The sequence below is a fragment of the Drosophila elegans genome, unplaced genomic scaffold (assembly GCF_018152505.1).
Source record: "Drosophila elegans isolate 14027-0461.03 unplaced genomic scaffold, ASM1815250v1 contig_476, whole genome shotgun sequence".
Lineage (NCBI taxonomy): Eukaryota > Metazoa > Arthropoda > Insecta > Diptera > Drosophilidae > Drosophila > Drosophila elegans.
The window spans coordinates 22,053,564-22,072,776 of record NW_024545863.1 but is presented as its reverse complement, the minus strand read 5'-3'; the positions used below and the strand labels follow the sequence as shown (position 1 = coordinate 22,072,776).

The 19,213-nt window shown below is 39.7% G+C and overlaps 1 protein-coding gene across 1 annotated transcript in view; it reads left to right on the top strand.

The window, feature by feature from the left end:
• Window positions 1-17,978, top strand: part of LOC108147278 (fatty acyl-CoA reductase wat) — a 29,529-nt gene extending 11,551 nt beyond the window's left edge. Inside the window, exons 2-10 of the mRNA XM_017273694.2 lie at window positions 12,669-12,778; window positions 15,076-15,150; window positions 15,232-15,344; window positions 15,407-15,655; window positions 16,052-16,307; window positions 16,712-16,904; window positions 16,957-17,196; window positions 17,258-17,515; window positions 17,577-17,978. Coding sequence (XP_017129183.1) covers window positions 12,697-12,778; window positions 15,076-15,150; window positions 15,232-15,344; window positions 15,407-15,655; window positions 16,052-16,307; window positions 16,712-16,904; window positions 16,957-17,196; window positions 17,258-17,515; window positions 17,577-17,664 — 1,554 coding nt within the window. The 5' untranslated portion in view covers window positions 12,669-12,696 and the 3' untranslated portion in view covers window positions 17,665-17,978. The remainder of the gene's footprint in view (window positions 1-12,668; window positions 12,779-15,075; window positions 15,151-15,231; window positions 15,345-15,406; window positions 15,656-16,051; window positions 16,308-16,711; window positions 16,905-16,956; window positions 17,197-17,257; window positions 17,516-17,576) is intronic.
• Window positions 17,979-19,213: the final 1,235 nt, after the last annotated feature.

Here is a 19,213-nt window from a genome sequence, read left to right as displayed (position 1 = left end):
TCTTTTTTTCCTTTGTTTAAGAGTTTATTAATACTCTCATTTGGCAAATGTAATTCATATAAGCGGTTTTACCTCAAGTCAAATTAAGCAATTAATTAATTTAAATTAATTTGCTTTTCCATTTTATTTCCCAGCACGATGTTCAATAAACTTTATTTAACACTGTAAATATGTTTATGATATCGCACAATTGGTTTGAGCTTTTCTGAATGAAACATTTCAATTAGCACTAATTTGCTTTTCAAATTAAGATAGTTATCTAGTTAATTTTCTGAAACAGAATCATGTTCATTTTGCAGTTATAAACTTAAATAGCCAACCGAGAATAAAACAGTTATTTGGTATATATTTTGCACTTTTGCAGCAATGGAATAAGTGCTTAAACAAACATTGTGTATAAAAGAGATAAGTTCATTACCAGAATTTTACCAGGTTTCAAAAATTCACTCTGTTGCGTATCTTAATATTTAATGCTTTCATAGGAAGCGTTTATATAGCATTTATAGCAAGCTGCGGATAAAGGTTCAGAGGGGATAAAGTTAATTTATCAGCTTTAAAAATGGTTACCAAGGGCACAAGGGTCTGGGTGTGGATGCCATGTCCTGTATCCCTGACCATTTCCATACCCATTCCCATCTTCGATTGCATTTGGTTGGGAGATTCATTCAATTTCCATTCGTCATTCAATCGGGCATGCAATTCAGTTATGAAAACCGAGTGCTGCGTATTTATTTTGTATCTGTGTATCCTGCCCTTGCCTCTGCCCCTGCCCCTGCCACACACTCACACATACGCAAGCGAACACAAATTTGTTTGCATTTATGAATATGTATCCCGTCATAGACTCATTTTTATGGGTTCCTTGTTTACTTCTTTATTTCGATTGCGTTTTTCCTACGCTTTTTTCGGATTTTCTCTGGGTAGCCTCCCATAAAGCAGTTTCCCTATGGGCGTGGCCTTTCTGTGGGCGCAATGCAGGCACACACACTCGCAGTTAAATGTTTGGCCAACGTTAGCTCCCCATGTAATCGATTTAATCATAATCCAGCTTTTACTATTTATTGTTCTGAGTTATAGTATAAATATGTATGCGGGCTGCATTAATACAAACACAAAATATTATCCTTCCTGCTATTGTTGTTATTGTCCGCTCCGGTCTGATTTTGTTGCTAGCTGACTTTGGCTCCATTGGAGCATATTTATGGTTATAGTATGCATAACTGGAGGCAACCATAAAGTAATAATATGAAAGCGACCAGCCCCATACCGCCTCCAACCGATTTTATCCTTCGTCTACTGTTTCAGGACTTTTGGGATCAGGGGGCGGGCCAAGGAATTCGGGGGCGTGGCAGCGTTGGTAGTGTACAATCATTGATTTTGGTTCAACTTAGTTTTTCTTATGCAAATACGACGAAGGATTTTCATTCTTACCCTGTCCGCACACTCGCCTATACAAATACGTATAAACTATATCCTGACTGGTAGTGTGTGTTAACGCCAGTGGGCAGGATATTGAAATATCCGGTTTATGCTTAAGTATTTATTAAAAAATAAAAAACACAAGCATTGATCTGATCGGAGCCCCTTGAAATTGTTTTTGTTTCAGCATTTACAATTGAAAATCTACTTTATTTTACTTTCACCTAGGTCACATTTCTGTGTGTGTCTCTTTTTCCCCACCATACTCTTTCTCTTTCTAAGGCCACACATCCAGTGGCTGATTAAGTTACAACAGAGATTCCGGAATGCAGATGGCTTTGAAGTGCCTGGCTATAAACAAAAGCTGCCACTTGATAAACCTAATATGTGCACAATTTCCATTTCATTTGCCCTATTTTTTGTTTACCTCTGGCATTGGTGGGTTATAAAGCATTTTAAAATTGATTGAATTCAGATAGAATTGTTTCGTGTCGACTTGTTAAAAATACATTTTTGTTTATTAAAAACCAAAAGTTTATTAAACCCACAATGAACAAAAAGTATTTAAAGAACTCTTCGAAGCCTATAATAATAAATTCATTTCTAATTATTCAACATTGAGGGACCATTTGGTAAAGTCTTTAAAAGTTACAAAAGTTCCGAATTACCTGGCCGTAAATCCAAAAAACTCGACACTCCTTTCGCCAATTTTCCTTGGCAAATGTGAAAACATACTCAATTTAAATGCAATAAACAAATGTACACTCGCCATTCCGTTCTTAACTTTCCAAAAACAGATTCGGTTGAGAACAATGTTTGCATTTGAAATAAATGAAGTAATAACTTTTATGCGATGTTAAACATTTTTATGCAGTCCACAAACATTGCGGAGAAAACATTTTGCTTTATGGAGATTTTTGATTTGCAACAAGCAAAATAAATTGAATGCAATTTGTGGGTAGCATAAAAATGAGGGAAAATACATTTAGCCCTGAGCATTTTGGGGGGCGTGGCGGGGTCTAGACTCGAGGTTGCCGGGTTGAGTGCATGTGTGTGGCTCTGGTATTATCCACAAAATTCATCCATAATTATATATGTGGAGGAAACTGCTTGTGGCCACGACCAGACACAATTTTGCAATGTTTCTTTTTTGCCTCTAACTGACCCATGTAGTGGGTGCAGCAGCCACAAAAACAATAAATACAACATTGGCAATAAGAGGAATTAACAATAGGGAAAAATCACAGCAATAGCACTGGCAATACAATGGATGATCATCAGGGGGGAAAAAAGGGGACAAAATGTCCAAACAGAGAAAAGGGGCAACAATTTTGCTTCGAGGGCAAAGGTCACCCCTCCGCAAGTGATAAAAAGTAATGAACAAATTGCTACAACAACAGTCAGCACTCGTAAAACATCTTTGTGCTACTTTGTGTGTGGGTCAGTGGGTCGGCTATTGTTCTTCGTCTTGGTCCTGGTCCTGCTTGTTCCTCCTAAATTGGTTTATCCGGGGCGTATTCGATGCTCTCGGCTCGACGTAACTAAACCCTATGGCAGTAGACTCAATGAATTGGGCGTCACACAAGCAGTCAGAGAAAGAAGCCATCGTTTAACAGAGCATAGCAAATGATTTCCTACGACAAATTTGTCACACACACAAAACAATGTACACGCACAGAGATACAGAGCTGCAGATACAGATACAGATACAGATACAGATACAGATACAGATACAGAGACTTTGACAGTCCGCAGATACGGCAAGTTGGGGCACAAAAGGAGACGGATGAAGGAAGTTGGCTAAGGCAACAGTAAATAACATGCACAATGCCAAGATAAAGTGGCAAATGAGCAACACCAACAATGCCAACAATACCAACAATACAGCCGGTACAACTACACCAACAGCATCATCAGTGAATATCGAACAAAAGCTCTCGTACGTGTTAAGCACTCATTGCTGTCAAACATGCCGCGCACTTGACGAAGAAGAATGTTGAACGCGACGTGTGGGAAAGCGAGCTGTAACTGTAGCACTTGCGGCTGATGGCCATCATAGCCAGAGATGCCCGCGGTGTCTGCGGGGTCATCAGATCAGTCAGATCAGTAAAAATCTAGTATTTAACTGACTGTTCTCAAGCTAAAAGGATCACCACGATCTCTGTTTTTCTTTAAATATCATACAATATATAAAAAACTTATTTTTGAGGATCAATTCTGTATAACATAAAGAAATACACAGAGCTCCCCATTGAAAATTGTGTTACTTTGAGTATTACATAGGTAGTTAACCAGGTTTTTGGAACAAATACTAAACGTGATTTGTTAAAAATTGAAATTAAGCAAATATCAGAGCTGATGCTCAGTTTGGCAATATAGCACGATCGGTGTGAAGAATGAGCCAAGGTCAAACATTTTACTGACTTTACCGATTTTGTAAGTTTTTGAATTAAATCAAAACTTTCCTTTTGGCTTATGTGTGCTTACGTTTTCAATGCAATTTATCAAAAATTTGTAGCTTATTTAAACTGCAAACATTGGGATGCAAGAACATAAACAGAAAATAAAAAATAAACAAAATAACAGGACGTGTACGTAACGTAAAAGAAAACACAATAATTTTTTACAATAATTTTTATGAGATCCTTTAGTAAATGAAGATATGCCAATAAAAATAAATTTTATTTTGACCTTACCTTAACATTTGGTATCAAAGTCTCAGTTTCAGTAAGGCATCCTCTTAGCTCTTGGGCGCCACAGAATATTAAAAAATGATTGCCTTGTTGGCAGCGACCAAGTGCTCAGCTCTAAGAGGCTACGCCGCACCCACAACATGCTCCTTCACATCCACATCCTTGGATCCACGCCCGGCCGACACGCATACGCCCCGTGTGACGCGACCGACACTTGAGCCGGCAATCAGGCTCAATCGTTTGGGCCAGGACGAGCGAGAGAGGAGTGGGGCAATGGGGCTTGCAATCTGGGGCTGGCACTCACACATTCGCACGTACGAGGGCAGCAGCTTTGAAATGTGAGCTTTTCCAGCAGCGGCAGCAGCACAAACAACAAATATAAATCGTTAACAATAAATAATCGTCTATAGGAGACGACATTTGTTGCTCCGTTTTGTTGTTGTTTTTGTTGCTGCCGGTCGGATTCCTTTTGGCCAACTCGGGCGCTGCTTTATGCATTTGTAGTCGTATTTGTAACACAATTGTTTATGCCACTGCGGCTTGTCGTTCTGTTCCCTTTGCCATTGCCTTTGCCTTTGTTGCTTTGTTTTTATGGCCAACCAACCACCCTCCGCCCATCGCCCATTTGCCCATCGCTTGGGCTATGGAGCATAGTTTATTGTTATTTTATTGGGAAGGGCCTTCTTTTAGGCTTTCGCGTGCTTAGTAAATAATTCGTGCTCGGCGCGTTTATGACGTGATTTCTTAACCGTTTAACCCCCGCCCCCCTTTTCCGTTTTGCTACCACCACCACCCTCTAAGTGGGTCGAGCCCTTGCCACGCCCCCCCCCCCCCTCCTCACTCTAGTTGAAAGCATGTCGCATGCCACTTCAAGCTCAAGGGGCTGCAATTTCAATTTGCAAGGAATTTCTATTATGATTTCCCACTCCATTGATACCCTTCTCCAAATTGGGTATAATTCCCTGGAGGATTTCGCTCAATTAATCTTTGAATGCTAATACATTTAGTAAAACTACAATTCGGTAATTTAAATATTTGTAAAAAATGTTATATGATTATGATTTTTAGTAGAAGTTGTTAAAATATAATGAAATTAAATAATTAATAAGTGTCCTAAATATGATATTTATTTGATTACTTACTGCTTAAACAATATTTGTTTAAATAACTTGCAACATTAATGAAATAAAAAACCACTCGAGTTAAACATTTTAGTTAAGACTATAGAAATCAATTAGTGAATGGGTAATCTATCAATTAATAGGTAACTTTTTGCCTTGTCTTTAATTAACCAATTTTTAGGTCAGATTTTTATATGTGACTGCATTTGCGTAATCTTGAAGTTGGAAACGGTTTTGTTTTAGTTTAATTGCAAGCGCCAAACAAAAATGTGAAATTACATTCAATTATAATTTACACAAATTGGGGCAGTGAGAGGGAGATGAAGACATGGAGAGAGGGAGATAGAGATAGCTATTGAAAACGATTTAAATGTTTGCTTATTTATTAGCGCATAAATTTGTTGTTGTATTTTATTATACATTTTTTTGCCGGGGCCGCTTGTGCATTACATGCCAGCGACTGTTGTTGCATTGATTTGTGCCGTGATTTCCACTATTATGGCAGCAATAAAATCGCAAGAGAAGAAAAAAATAAACCGATTAATTAATATAAATTATAGCGGAGCGCGTTTAAATTATTTATATTTTTTTATTCGCCTTCTCGCATTCGTTACGCTTTTTTGTTTTACGTCGATTTTGTAATGTCGTGTTGCTGTAATTTTTGTTGTCATTGATAATGAGCGAATTATGTAATTACAATTTGTAAATGTGTGTGCTTATGTATGCATGTGGGTGTGCGATTAGTTTTTCCACAATTTTGAAAAACTAACCATAAATAAACAGGTGTAATAATGGTGCAACAAACAATTAAAATTGATTTAGAAATTGTTCATGGCGGTTTTTGTTCATTGTTGATATTATGAATATTTTAAATTACCCTAAATTAAATTAAATAAAAAAATGAAAACAATCAAACTAAAATAAATCATAAATCATCAATAATCAATAAATGTTTAATTAATGAGAATTCAATTAATCAACCTTCATTTTTAATTGTTTTACCCTTGTTTATAAAGGATTTAAAGGTGGAATTTGGCATATTTCGTAGTCAATTGTTTTACTTGTTTATATGTGAAAACTTTTATGTTGTCAGTCATACAACGCCTGAAATTACTATTGAAATGTGGAATCTGTATCGTAATAATATGATTATACAGTGTAAAGTTTGATTTTTAAAGGGCTTAAAATCGGAATAAAATAACACGGGGAATTGTGAATCAATTCATTCATTTCATTTCATTTCATTTTATTGGGGCTTTGAGTTACCGTTTACAGTTTATCCTCTTGGGTCAAACTCATATTTAACTGCATTTAAACCCCGTTTTATTGTACGCATTTTACCAAAAGCTCTCCGGACCATCATAAAGTGCCAGCTCTGGTTACGTGTAGATGAAGATTGGTAATTTGCCTATTCAATTTGGCTTTGATTGCTGTTATGGCCATGCGAAAATGCGAATATGAGGCAATTGCTCGGCAATATTTGCCCGGCCAATACATAAACGTTATTGCCAGCCGCACAGGCATAACCGAAACTATTTGGTTAAACGCTCAAATTGGCCGGCAGCTCAGGTGTGGCTGGGTTTTGGTTACCTCAAAAACGTACGAGAATGGGAATGTAATCGAGTGCTTTACACGATTGTGACGCAGGCGCAGCTCCGCCAACCGGAAAGATATCCATTGATAGCACTCTCATATATATTCGAAGAGATATCTGTACAAGATCCAAGACACGTAGCCTCGCAAAGTTTCATTAATTTAATTGCCGCAAATGTTTGTCACTTGTGTAAGATTCGTAATTGGATATTGCGAGTTCGCACACGTTCTGCTGGAAAGATACGTGTAATTAGCATTTTCCAGAAGCTCGGGGGAGGGGAGTGTCGAGAACCTGCAGTTTGCTCAATGCAAACAAACATCGGACGTTGGATAAAGTCGTTAAGACACCGTATTTCGCCAACAATAGCTAAACTTCGCAGTTCCCATCGACTGCAATTACTACTGCCGACCCACTGCACACTACACACTACCCACTAAGTGCTCGAACACACACATATTAACCAAAGGTCATGGGGATGGCTGGCGGTTCCCTAGAAAGGGAGGACTTCCCCTAATCCCTGCTTAATGGGATCTGAAAGAAGGCTTCTTTCATTAGATCCCATCGGAGAGATTCATTTGAGCAGCTGTTAATTGGCATTGGCTGCCATTATGCTTCCCTCCATAAACTAGACGCTGCTGTCACAGACGACCACTCAATTTCAATACCATTGCGGCTCATAAAATGACGCATCAATATAATCAAAATTATCATTACCCCCCGCATTGAGTGGCCTGGGAAATGGAGTCCGACAGGATGGCAAAGAGAAGAAAAAAACCAAAGGGGGGCCGGGCGAGAAGAAGCCACAACAGCAACGATGCATAAGCGACATAAAAACTATAATCAATATCCATATCCATTAGCGTTATCGTATCAACGAACTCGAATAATAATAGCGTACATATGTATGGATGTACGGTGCTGGTCGCAGCACCCGGACCCGGACCCGTACTCGGACAACTATACGGACACGGCCACCACCGATACGGACACCGGATAGGAAGGCCATGCCCGGCACAAGGATACCCACCCGGACACCCCGTGGTGCTCCGGTCGGCCGTCCATTTGTCTTCACGTAATTATCTTTTAATAGATTTAACGAACATTTTTCGCACCGACTCTTTGCTTGTGTGTCAACCCAGTGACAACAGCAAAAGCAACAACAACAGACGCACAGCAACAGCGGTATTAACAAATAGCAAGGAATGAAATCGGTAAAGTCAAGGGAGTAATTTGCCATGAATGTGCCATACCCTATGGGGAATATTTTTAAAATCAAAATAAAATGAGTTAAAAAATTTCGTAACTATTAATTTTCCTGTTTTAAGACATAAATCATATTTTGAATGATATCAAGATTTGATTTTAGTAAAAATAAAAATAAGCCAAACCAAAACATATTCTTAAGAATCTACAGATTATTTTTTGAAAATGCTGAAATTATAAAAAGTGTTTCTTAAAACTATTGTATTATAAAACAGTTTTTCCTCATAATAAAAATTGGTTTTAAGTATTTGAGGGATAGTAATGTTAGTCAATCAAGAGGAATTTAGTGCGAATACTTTTTGATTCGGTCTTGAAGTGCAACGCAAAGTGATTGAACATGTTACGTGATATAATCAGCGCTCTAAGTAATTTTATATAAGCAAAATCGTTTGTTTTTGCTCACCAAATTATTTGCATTGTCAACGGGTAAGACAGTAAACACGTGGAGATGCAACCAAATCGATTGCACAGTCATGGCCACTTTGCCCAAAAAGGGTATGGCTGGTGCAGCACTACGGATATATATATGAGTACCTACGAGTACAAGTACGAGTATATAGCTGTATAGTCCGGACCCAGTCAGACTCCCAGACTCTCAGACTGGCCAAAGCCACCGGAAGTCGGAAGTTGTATGGCACATGCGGTGGTCGTGGCGGTTGCAATGGCGATGGCTTCTGCACCACCACCACTGGTAATGGCGATGCCAATGAGGCGCTACTGGATGGAGAGGAGTGACTCGTAGATGGTAGATGGTGGGTCGTGGGCGAGTCGATGCCATTGCTCGGCCATTTCCATTTTATGGACTTTCAAACTGTTGCTGTTAATTATTTCTTCTTCTTTTAATGTGGCCACTGGTGTTGGCCGCAGTTCTTACTTATTCCGCCCACCAACCAACCAGTTCCAGGACCTGCTCCTCCTGTTGATGATGATGATGATTCCGTTTTCCTCTTTGCATTTCTCGCTCTTGGTGGCCGTTGTTTGCACTTTTCCACCATTTTACACTTTATTACAAAAGCATTAAATAAAATTCAAAGGCGAATGAGTCTCGTCAAAAGTGTTCGAGAAGAGGCAAAGGTAATGGGAATGCGGAAAAAGGGGCTGTGATGTAATTTTCGATTCCCTTTCGTGGGTGGGGCGTTGTACGTGGGATGGGGTTCATGGCGAGTACAGAAATTCATGGAAATAAGCGAAGTGGTGCAGTCGCTGATTTTTTGTTTGCTGTTGGCCGCGTTCTTCTCTTTGTTGCTGCCACTGCCAGTGGTGCTATGTTGTTGCATTGCTAACAGTGCTGATTCTGCCCCTGCCCCCCGTCCCTGTGCCTGCCCCCTGATGCAGTTGTTATTATTGTGGTTCATACTTTTGTTTTTCAGCCCATTGTTAGCCGAAAAGTTTTTTGTGTTGTTGTTACTGGCGGAGTAGCGGCAGCGGCAGCAGCAGGCCGCCCAACAACTACTGCAGGCAGTATGGTGCACCGCACGCAAACAAACGCCAAAAGTAAAAGAAGTACCAGAAGCGGCAACACCAGATCGAGTAAAACAGTGGTTGCATGTCTGGGCAAAAAGCTTTGCACACAAACTTATTTTCATAACAAAAAGTGGTCCTTTTTTTGTTCTTGTACGGCAAAATTGTTAAAACGATACAGCCGCTTAAAAAGCGAAAATTATTTAAGAGCTATTTTGCTCTCATTATTCAGAGAATTAGGTATGTATTAAAATATATCAATTATAATTTAAATATTTAGTATTAATTAATTGTTTCGCTAAAAAAAAGTATTTATGTGCTGATGTTAGATAAACATACAACTAAAATATTATTAGTTAATAATTAAACTTAATTTTTTTGTGGAAATATATACCTTGAACTTACAGGACTAAAAATTAATTTTACTTAATCCTTAATATAGTCGTGATGCATATCTGCAAGATACCAATCAAATTCCATTATAGATGTAAAGCAGGATATGGCTTGTCGTTATTGAAAGTGTAAAAAATCAAAAAAGAGAAAGGGCTAAATATATTTTAAAATTATAACTATCTAAAACCTAAGTTAGCTTTAAGTAAAATCCAATTAGATGGATTAATATTTAGCTTTTTTTCTTTCCATTTTCAACCCACTGTGCAGAACTGTTTCAATTAGCTGCGCTTCGATGTGCATTGGCGATGGAGTTTCGGTGTCGACAACTGAGTGGGCAGCGGGGAAAACCCGGTGCGGCGGTGGGGAAGTATCTGCGGCTGATACTTAAACAATGTATAAATTCGTCTACAAAGTCGAACCCCTGCCCCTGTTCCTTTCTCCCTCGGAAGTTCATTCAGTGCGTACCGAACGAGTACCTTTCGAAGCTTTCCAAACGGACGGATGGATGGATGGATGGATGGCTGGTTGGGTGGATGGAGGACGCTCTTCGCTGGCATCGGTGGCTCTGCGGTCGCCAGCGTGGTGCAATCAGCTGCAGTGGCTTTTTGGCCGCACTGCCTGTTAGCTAGCTAGCTGGTCGGGGATTTTCGGAGAGGGGGGACGGGTGGTCGGTGGTATCCAGTCAGTTGGACTGAGCTGGCAGACTGCCCTAGCTAACTAAGTGTCCCTGACTGCCTGCCTGACTGCCTGCCTGCCCCCGGGGAATCCCCGCTTTCTGTCATTAGATTGCACTGTGTTGCTTTCGTCACTCATCCGACTGAGTGAGCGCCGAGCCAAGCGCGAGTGGTGTAAAAGCTCCTCAATTGGTGTGAAATGCAACGCCCCGCGGCACCAGAAACTGCATGGGAATGGAAAACGGAAAATGAGGAATGAGTAATGGAGCTCGGTTTCAAGTTGCGAATACGGCAAATATAGGTTAATTGAGCAAGACTTTGACTCGCACGGAATTGTTTAATTTTTCATTTTCATATCGAGGACGAGATGTGTTCTGTACTCTTTACCTTCCGTTTGTTGTGTCATTATTTGTTTTCTTGTATTGTTTATGACCCATAAAAATACGCAGAAATCGGTCTGATTTATTGAATTAATTTTATTTCATTTTTTTTAAATCAAAAATATTGTATCCTCATCCGGCCAAATTCTAATTCTAACAACAAAATAAAAAGGTTTAAGGAACAAATTAAAGAATTAACTTAATATTGTTAATTTTATACCGAAAAAGTGAGAACGACGAACATGTATTAACCAAATCAAGATAAATACTGACCGAATTTATTTAGTAATTGTTCTAAATACTGTTGTTATTTTATTCCCTTAAGGCGTAAGGCGACTTTTGTTCAATGATCACACCCAGTCACCTGGTTACGTAGCTAATTTACTTGGCTTGTTTACGCCCAAAATTGTACCAATAAATTGGAGATATAAAGGCAAGTTAATAATGGCCACCGATTCCTGGTTTTAAATACCGGTTGGGATTTGAATTGAAAGGCTTAATTGTTGGCTGGAGATATGGCACTGTGGAACAATGCCCCCTGAGCTTTGATTACATTGTCATTTTTGCTCGGGATCTGACCCGGATTTTGGCCTCAGTCTTGCTTTTTGGAGAACTTTATTCAATTGATTGGAGCCTTGATTAATGCTGCGCAGTCTGTTATTATCTTTATAAGTATGTGATAATAACCGATGATTTGAGTATGTGCGCATTTGAGCAGTCATCGAACTGCCGTTGACTGACATTGGACCTTAAAGTCAAATTGAAATATATGAGTTTAAGTAACTTGCGCCTGCACTTTGAAATACCTTTGCCGAAAACGAGTTTATAATAATATAGTGAGCACGCTTCGAAATATGCATATATTGCTCATTTCGCTGTAAATAAAACAAGTTCAAAAATTCTGCTATTCATTTGGTATTGTTTGTGCATAGTTTCATTAACCTCATCCTGTGCTTCAGTCGCTTTGAGTTTTACTAAATTTGATTCCAGTTTGACTCTCATTTAGAGTTTGGTATCATTTTTGCCTTAATTTTTGTTTTCTGTGTCAACAGGTGCGTCTGGCACTTCATTAGAAATTTCACTGAAGCGCTCCACTCTTTTTCTCCATCTCCATCCCTCTCTGACTCTATCCCTTTCCCGCTTTCTCTGGTCTACCAGAAAGGAACAAAGTTTTAATTAAATTTCGTACTTTACTGAAGCGAAATTTACTTATATATATTTGATTTTTAGTAGCCAAGAAACAGTCGCATGGCTACCGCTTTGGGGCTGTTGTAATTGGCTTTATGGTTTTCGCTTCGCATTCATCTAGCTCGAATTAAAGGAATAATTTCCCAAAACTTCTGCTGGGGCGGTGAGCTGAATGGGTGTCCAGATATTCAATTAAGGGATTATCTGTGTCGCTGAAAGGGAATGGAATTGCAATTCTTTTCACTATAAATTTTGGTTTCAAGTGGGGTACTCAGGCGCTTAAGCGGTTTACGTTTTAACAAGTGATTAGTAAGCTTATTTTATGCAGTTGAAAATTTGGTAAAATTATTTGGTATTTAAAAATGGCCTAGGGCTTAATGTGTTTAACCGCCTTAAAATTATCTTCTCTAATTAAAATATATTATTTAACTTAAATTCCCTGTTATGTTCTAATTTGTTTCGTATTTTTTGTCTTCCTTCAGATAATTATAAAACATTTACCTGACCAAGATGGATGATCCCAAAATAATGAACATCATGAATGGCATGAAAACGCTGGAAGATCATTGTCAGCTCATAAATGACGTGAAGGGTGAGTGACCGGTCGAAAATATTATTTTAAATAATGCAAACAACAAAACCGACCCAAGATCAAGTACCGAACAACGAAAAAACCCCGGCCACAAACCAGGAAAAATAAAAGGCATTTATGTGAAATATTACATTAGCGGTGATGCCTAAGGGAACATTGGGTGTGTGTGTGTGTTTTGAAACAAAAATTTGTGGAAATTGACAAATTATGTGACAGACTTTTGTCTGCCGCCCACAGAATCCGAAGAGCCAACAACGATTGTTGACAATTCACTCAAAGTGGGGACCCCTGTTGTTGTTTTTCGAGGTGATGTTGGTGGTGGTGGGGGGTATGAAAAGGGGGCTTTGGCTTCAGCTTTTGGTGTTGGAGTTAGCGTTGAACAAATGCCCCAAAGCGCTCGAAAAGCTTTAAACGCCGCACTCCAACTCCCACTCGAGTCACTCCAAGTGAGGCTCAATTTCGCTGCGTCCACGGAACAATGATGGCCTGGTTGGTTCAGTGCTGCTGTCTTTCTGGGGGGTTTGGGGTTTTTGGATGGTTGGGTGTTTGGATGGTTGGGTGTTTGGATGGTTGGGTGTTTGGGTGGGCTTTGCCATGCCATGCCTTACACATTTTCAGTTTAAGGTTTTTGGGCGGGCGCGAGGCGATGCAAAGTGCGCTTGAGTTGCATTTAAGCCAATTAGCATAGGTAAACAAAACATTTGAGTGAGCCAGCCAAGTGCTTGTGGTTGAGTGCGGCCTCGGGCCAGGGAATTTCCACCAAGGAGGAGGGGGTGGTAGAGGAGGTAGAAGGGGTGGTGGCATTCCCGTGGCTTGCCATTGGACGGGAGCTGTTGCCGTCGCCGTTGCCGGTGTCAGCTCTAGGTGTCAAGTTGTATTTGTATGAATGTGTTTGTTATGTCTCAGCCGGGAGCGGATGAAGGGCCGGCGGCACATCCTCCTTGGCAATGTTGCATTTATTATGCAATTATCAAGTGGCAATTGTGCATGGGTGTAGACTTGAATACATCGCTGTGTGTTTGAGTCCTTGTTTTCCCAACTGACAGTGATTTACGCCGACGATTGGCAATTAGGCGGCTTGAGTCGAAGGCTGAGGCGAAGTGGGTCATCTCAAGACGAAATGCCATTCAATTTAGGAATGCAGAGAGCTGGACACTGAAAAAATGTGAAGTAACTTGCTGATTTTGAAATTTTAACAAATATTTAGAATAAAGTCTAAAGCCCTTATTAAAATATTTTTTTGTTGTAAATTAATATTTACTTTAATTGTTTGCTGCTCACAAATAGTTGAATGGAATATTTGTTATACCTTATTGAATACTTCGATAATTTTATAAGTTACAAAGTAGTAGTTAAAAAGTTTAAGGGTCTTACTTGCAGTAAAATGCAAAATCAACCTTATATTGTTGATAAGTATGACAAATTTACAATAGATTAAACAACATTTTTATCAGCTGCTATAGGCATATAGAAAAACTAGATAAGATTTTAAATATATTTGTAGTTACAAAGTTAAAACAACTAAGTGAAGGATTTTCTTAATATGAACGAATTATTTGGTAAGAATTATAAATCTTAAAATAATAACATATGACTGTATGACTTACAGTAAAAAGTGTCAAAAAACAACGAATTGGTTTTAGAATCTACAAGTTTTTCTCTCAGTTCAGCTGAAAATACACGTGTAACATATGCAACTGTGCGTGTGCGGGTATTTCAGGCGTGTGTGCGTTTTAGACAATAGATGAATGGCTCGACGAGCTGCTAACTTGCAAATATTTATGAGTGGCCCAGCAAGTGGCAGGCAACGGCAACCGATGCCGCAAACAACAATGTGGGCAGAGATGGATGGCCTGCGGGGGAAGGGAACCCCCTCTTGGGCGGTGGGTGGACATTTGTGGGAGGGTAGAGCAGAGCCATTGGCAGGCGGCGTTGAAACGTCAAGTGTTGTTGCCGTTTTGGCACTTTGGCAAAAATGCAGTCAGGAGCCAAAGCCAACCTCGTGCCCTCCCAACTATGCCGAGTGTCTGTGGGTCTGTCGCTCTGGCTGCGATTGTATGGGTGCCGGAGTATCTGTGTGTGGCGTGAATTATGCGCAATTCAAGTGGCATTTGATGCGCATTTAAATTCGTGACGGGGCTTCAAGTTGGTGGCAAACAAACCGAACCGAAGCGAAACGAGCAAACAGATGGTTTGGGTGTGGGTTTGGGTTGGGGTGTAGTGCCTACTGAGCCCCCAATGATGCGCATCAAATTGGCTAATTGTTTAATGACTGTTTGCATTGATCTCTTCCCCAGACGAGTCGCCCATGCAAATGTTCTACAAGGACAAGGGTGTCTTCCTCACTGGCGGCACTGGGTTCTTTGGCAAAAGTAAGTTCAACTCCGGTCGCAGTACGTGACTGGAATTCCGCACACTTATTTACCCCGTCTCATTTCGTCTCGTGCCTCCAGTTATCATCGAGAAATTGTTGCGCGTCACGGAGGTGGGACAAATCTATTTGCTGATACGCACCAAGAAGGGCAAGGATGCCTTCGCCCGAATCGAGGATCTGTTCAATGATCCGGTAAGTGACATAAGCCGTTTAATTATATTTATTAGTCCTAAATGAATTTTTTCGTTGGCCAGGTCTTTGCCAAGATGAAACAGGTGAACCCCAAGTACCGCTGTCAGATCACCATCATCAGTGGCGATTGTTCTCTACCCGGACTGGGAATCACTCCCGATGAGCGCGAGACGATCCTGGAAAATGTCAATATCGTCCTTCACAGTGCGGCCACCGTGCGTTTCGATGAGAAACTCAAAATGGCCATTGCCATTAACGTGCATGGCACAAAGGAAATCATTAAGCTGGCCAAAGAGATTGTTAATCTGAAGGTACAAAGATTTGTAGACATGTCTTTAGTTCTTATTTCACCAAGAAATCTTAGAAGTATGGGCCGGTTACGCAGTCACATATTAACATTTAGTTCTATTGATGTTTTTGGAAACATTTGGGCTCGATTTTAATGTCAGGTTTTGAAATTATGTTAAATTGCTGTTTCGGAATCATTTACTTACCTAAAAACATGTTCTCTCACAGAGAACAAACGGGAACCCAAACATGAAATTGAGAAATTGGAAACAAATAGGCTGTTTATATACTTTGTTTTAAAAGTGTTGCAAACAGCTTTATATATATTTGCATTAATAAGAAGACATGAGTTTCCCTTAAAGTAACCAAAGAATACAGAAATTAATTTTTGATTGCTTCCTGCCTCCGAATCTTTTTAGGCTTTGGTTCATGTCTCCACAGCATTTGCGCACTGCAACTTGCGTCACATCCAGGAGAAGTTCTACAGCGGCACAATGTCCGCCGAGAATGCCTTTAAGCTGAGTGAGTGCCTCGATGAGCACACGCTTAACATCCTGACGCCGACCATCATTAAGGGGTATCCGAACACATACACCTTCACCAAAGTCCTGGCCGAAAACGTAGTGCAACAGAGCGCACAAAACATGCCAGTCACTATCTTTAGACCGGGCATTGGTGAGTTGAATCTTTAAGTTAGCCTTGAGTTTGAGCTTTCAGCTGCAAAAATATAAACCATGTAAAACTGTCAAAGTTAAGTAATTAATATTAAATTATTCATAGCTATGAAAGCATTTATTACCTATAATGGTTTGAGTTATGTACGTATTGAAAACCATCAATCATTAATTAAATTGTATTGTTTGGCTCCGCCCTTTTTTTGAGCTGCAATACGATTTGTTTTGTTGGCTAGAATATTAGTTTACCAAATCATCGCTTTGTAATAAAGTTAGTCATTATGCAATTTACGCTTTAAGTGCTTCATAGACACTTCAGCTGCAGTATATATTTAGGCTGGCTTGACAACCGGTTTTTATTTTAATGTCATTAATATAAATTAACCATCGATTTGTATATTACAGTGATCACCACGTACCGCGAACCGGTGACTGGCTGGATCGACAACATGTACGGTCCCTGTGGAGTCATCGTGGGCATTGGATCCGGAGTTCTCCGCGTGTTTACGGGCGATATGGACAATAAGGCACACATCGTACCGGTGGACATGTGTGTGAATGCACTCTTGGCCAGTGCCTGGGATATAGCGCGGAACAAGTGAGATATAATAACACAATAATTTAATTGTTATAAAAATATTTCACTGTAGATACGAGACGCCTCCGATTTACAACTATGTACCGGATGCGGAGAACATGGTCACCTGGAGGCGTTACATGGAGGATGGCTTTGAGTACGGCTGTGACATACCGATGCGGAAATCAATCTGGTATCCGCGCTTCACCATTGTGCCGCACATGTGGCAGTACCACATTCTGTGCTTCCTGTACCACACATTGCCCGCCCTGGTCATGGACGCCATCATGGTGATAATTGGCAAGAAGCCGAGGTGGGCCTCTAGTTCATTTAATCTATGGGCACCTTTATAACATTTTTTAAATCACCCCCAGAATGATGAAGATCTATCGCAAGATCCACAAACTAAGCAATGTCCTCAAGTACTTCAGTTCGAACGAGTTTCGCTTTGATAACGACAATGTCAGAAAACTTACGGAAAAGCTCGATGATCGAGATAAGCGGATCTTCTCCTTCGATATGCGCGATCTGGACTGGACCAATCTTTTCCGCGTCAGCCTCTACGGACTGCGACTGTATGTAGTCAAGGATGATCCCAGTAATATTCCAGAGTCCATCAAGCGCTACGAAAGGTGCGTGTTTACATTCCCCAAACTCTTTCTATATTAATTTTTTCTAAAATCACTCTTTCAGATTGAAGGTTCTGCACTATACGACACTGGCTGTTTTCTATTCGCTAGCTGCTTGGGCGCTTTTTGCCCTTGTAAAGCTCTTCTTATAGGACCCTATTAATCTATCTTTCGCATTCGTTCTAGGGCATATCTTTTACTCCTCAATCTTTTGGCGAAAACTCTAACATTTCCGTTTCCGCATTAGTTTTTAGTTATAGTTAGTAGTATGTATCGTATATATCGTTTGTATGTTTGTACCATATCCATATGCCCAAAGTCATATGTTTGAAACGCTTTATCCGAATCTTGTATAGCTTAGTTTGTACGTCCCTTAATGTAAATTTGATAAAGTTGATGGCGCAATGTGGATTTAGATGATTGAATATGAGTACAATAAAAACTGCTTCAGATTTTGTTTGGGAAACATTTACCGGTTTTCTTCCTTTATATTAAATTTACACAGCACTGAAATGTTGAAGTTATTTTTATGGGACAACCAAGAAACTGTAAAAATTCCATTTTAAAATAGTTCGTTCTAATTAAAAACTCACAATTTAAACACATTTATTTTAATTTTTATTTATTTTGGGGACGTTCACAAAAAAGATGCGTGTTTTTCAGAATTAAATCATTGGAATTTATACTAAAAGAAATGTATGTCAATTGCTTGAACAAATCTACGAGTTTAAAAAAATTGTAAGCATTCTAGGCAAAAGAAAACAAACTAAATCCAACAACTTTTTTAAAGCTGTTAGAAAAAATATCTTTAAATTCAGTTTACTGTTGCCAGCGTTGAATACGAAAGCTCGTTTTAAATGAGTGCTTAAATTGTTCAACAGTGCGTATGCGTAATAAATGTGGCCTGACTTTTAAATAAATGTGTTTGTTGGTTTCCTGGCAGGTTTCGCTCAACAGTAATCTTTAACTGCACTCGATTGAGGTATACTTATGAGTCCTTTGTCTCCGATTTCTATGGGATCAAGTGTCGACGAGCTTCTCAATTGACTGGATGTCTAAGCCGTGATTGAGTCTTTGATGGTAAAAACCAAAAGGAAGTCGGCGGGAAATGGGAATGAGCACAAATTGAAAACAATAAGATTCGTTTGATTTACACACCAGCTTAAAATCGGAATATTTTATTGCATATTTCCAGGCGTGTTTGTGTGAAAAAAAGTCGTAAAAATAATTCCTAGAGGTAGCTTATCAAATTGCGAACAGCAGCAGTCCGATGCAAAATCCAGTAAGGCGCTTTATCGCTTTACGCTCGTATACAAACACATTTTTGCGTACTTTTTTTGTTGTGATGTATACGTGCATAAATAAATCCGCACATGTATCGTATCGCTTTGCATTCCAGCATTCGCATTCGTATGATTTCAAAATTAAAATCACAGTATAACCCAATCAGCCCCCACAGTCCCCGTAAAAAGGCGCCAACAGGAAGCCAAAGCCAAAACCAAAGCCTGACGCCTGTTTTTCCTCCTCATCCTGATGCTCCTGCTCCCCAATTCAGGATCGGCTTCCCTTTCCCTGCGACGGCTTTCTGCTGCTGCTCACAGCTCATTCCCAATACAGCCATAAAACTCTCGCATACTCATCAAACATACACGAATAAGTAAGGGACGGGCAAAGGCCAAAGAAGTGGAAACTCTGTTGGCA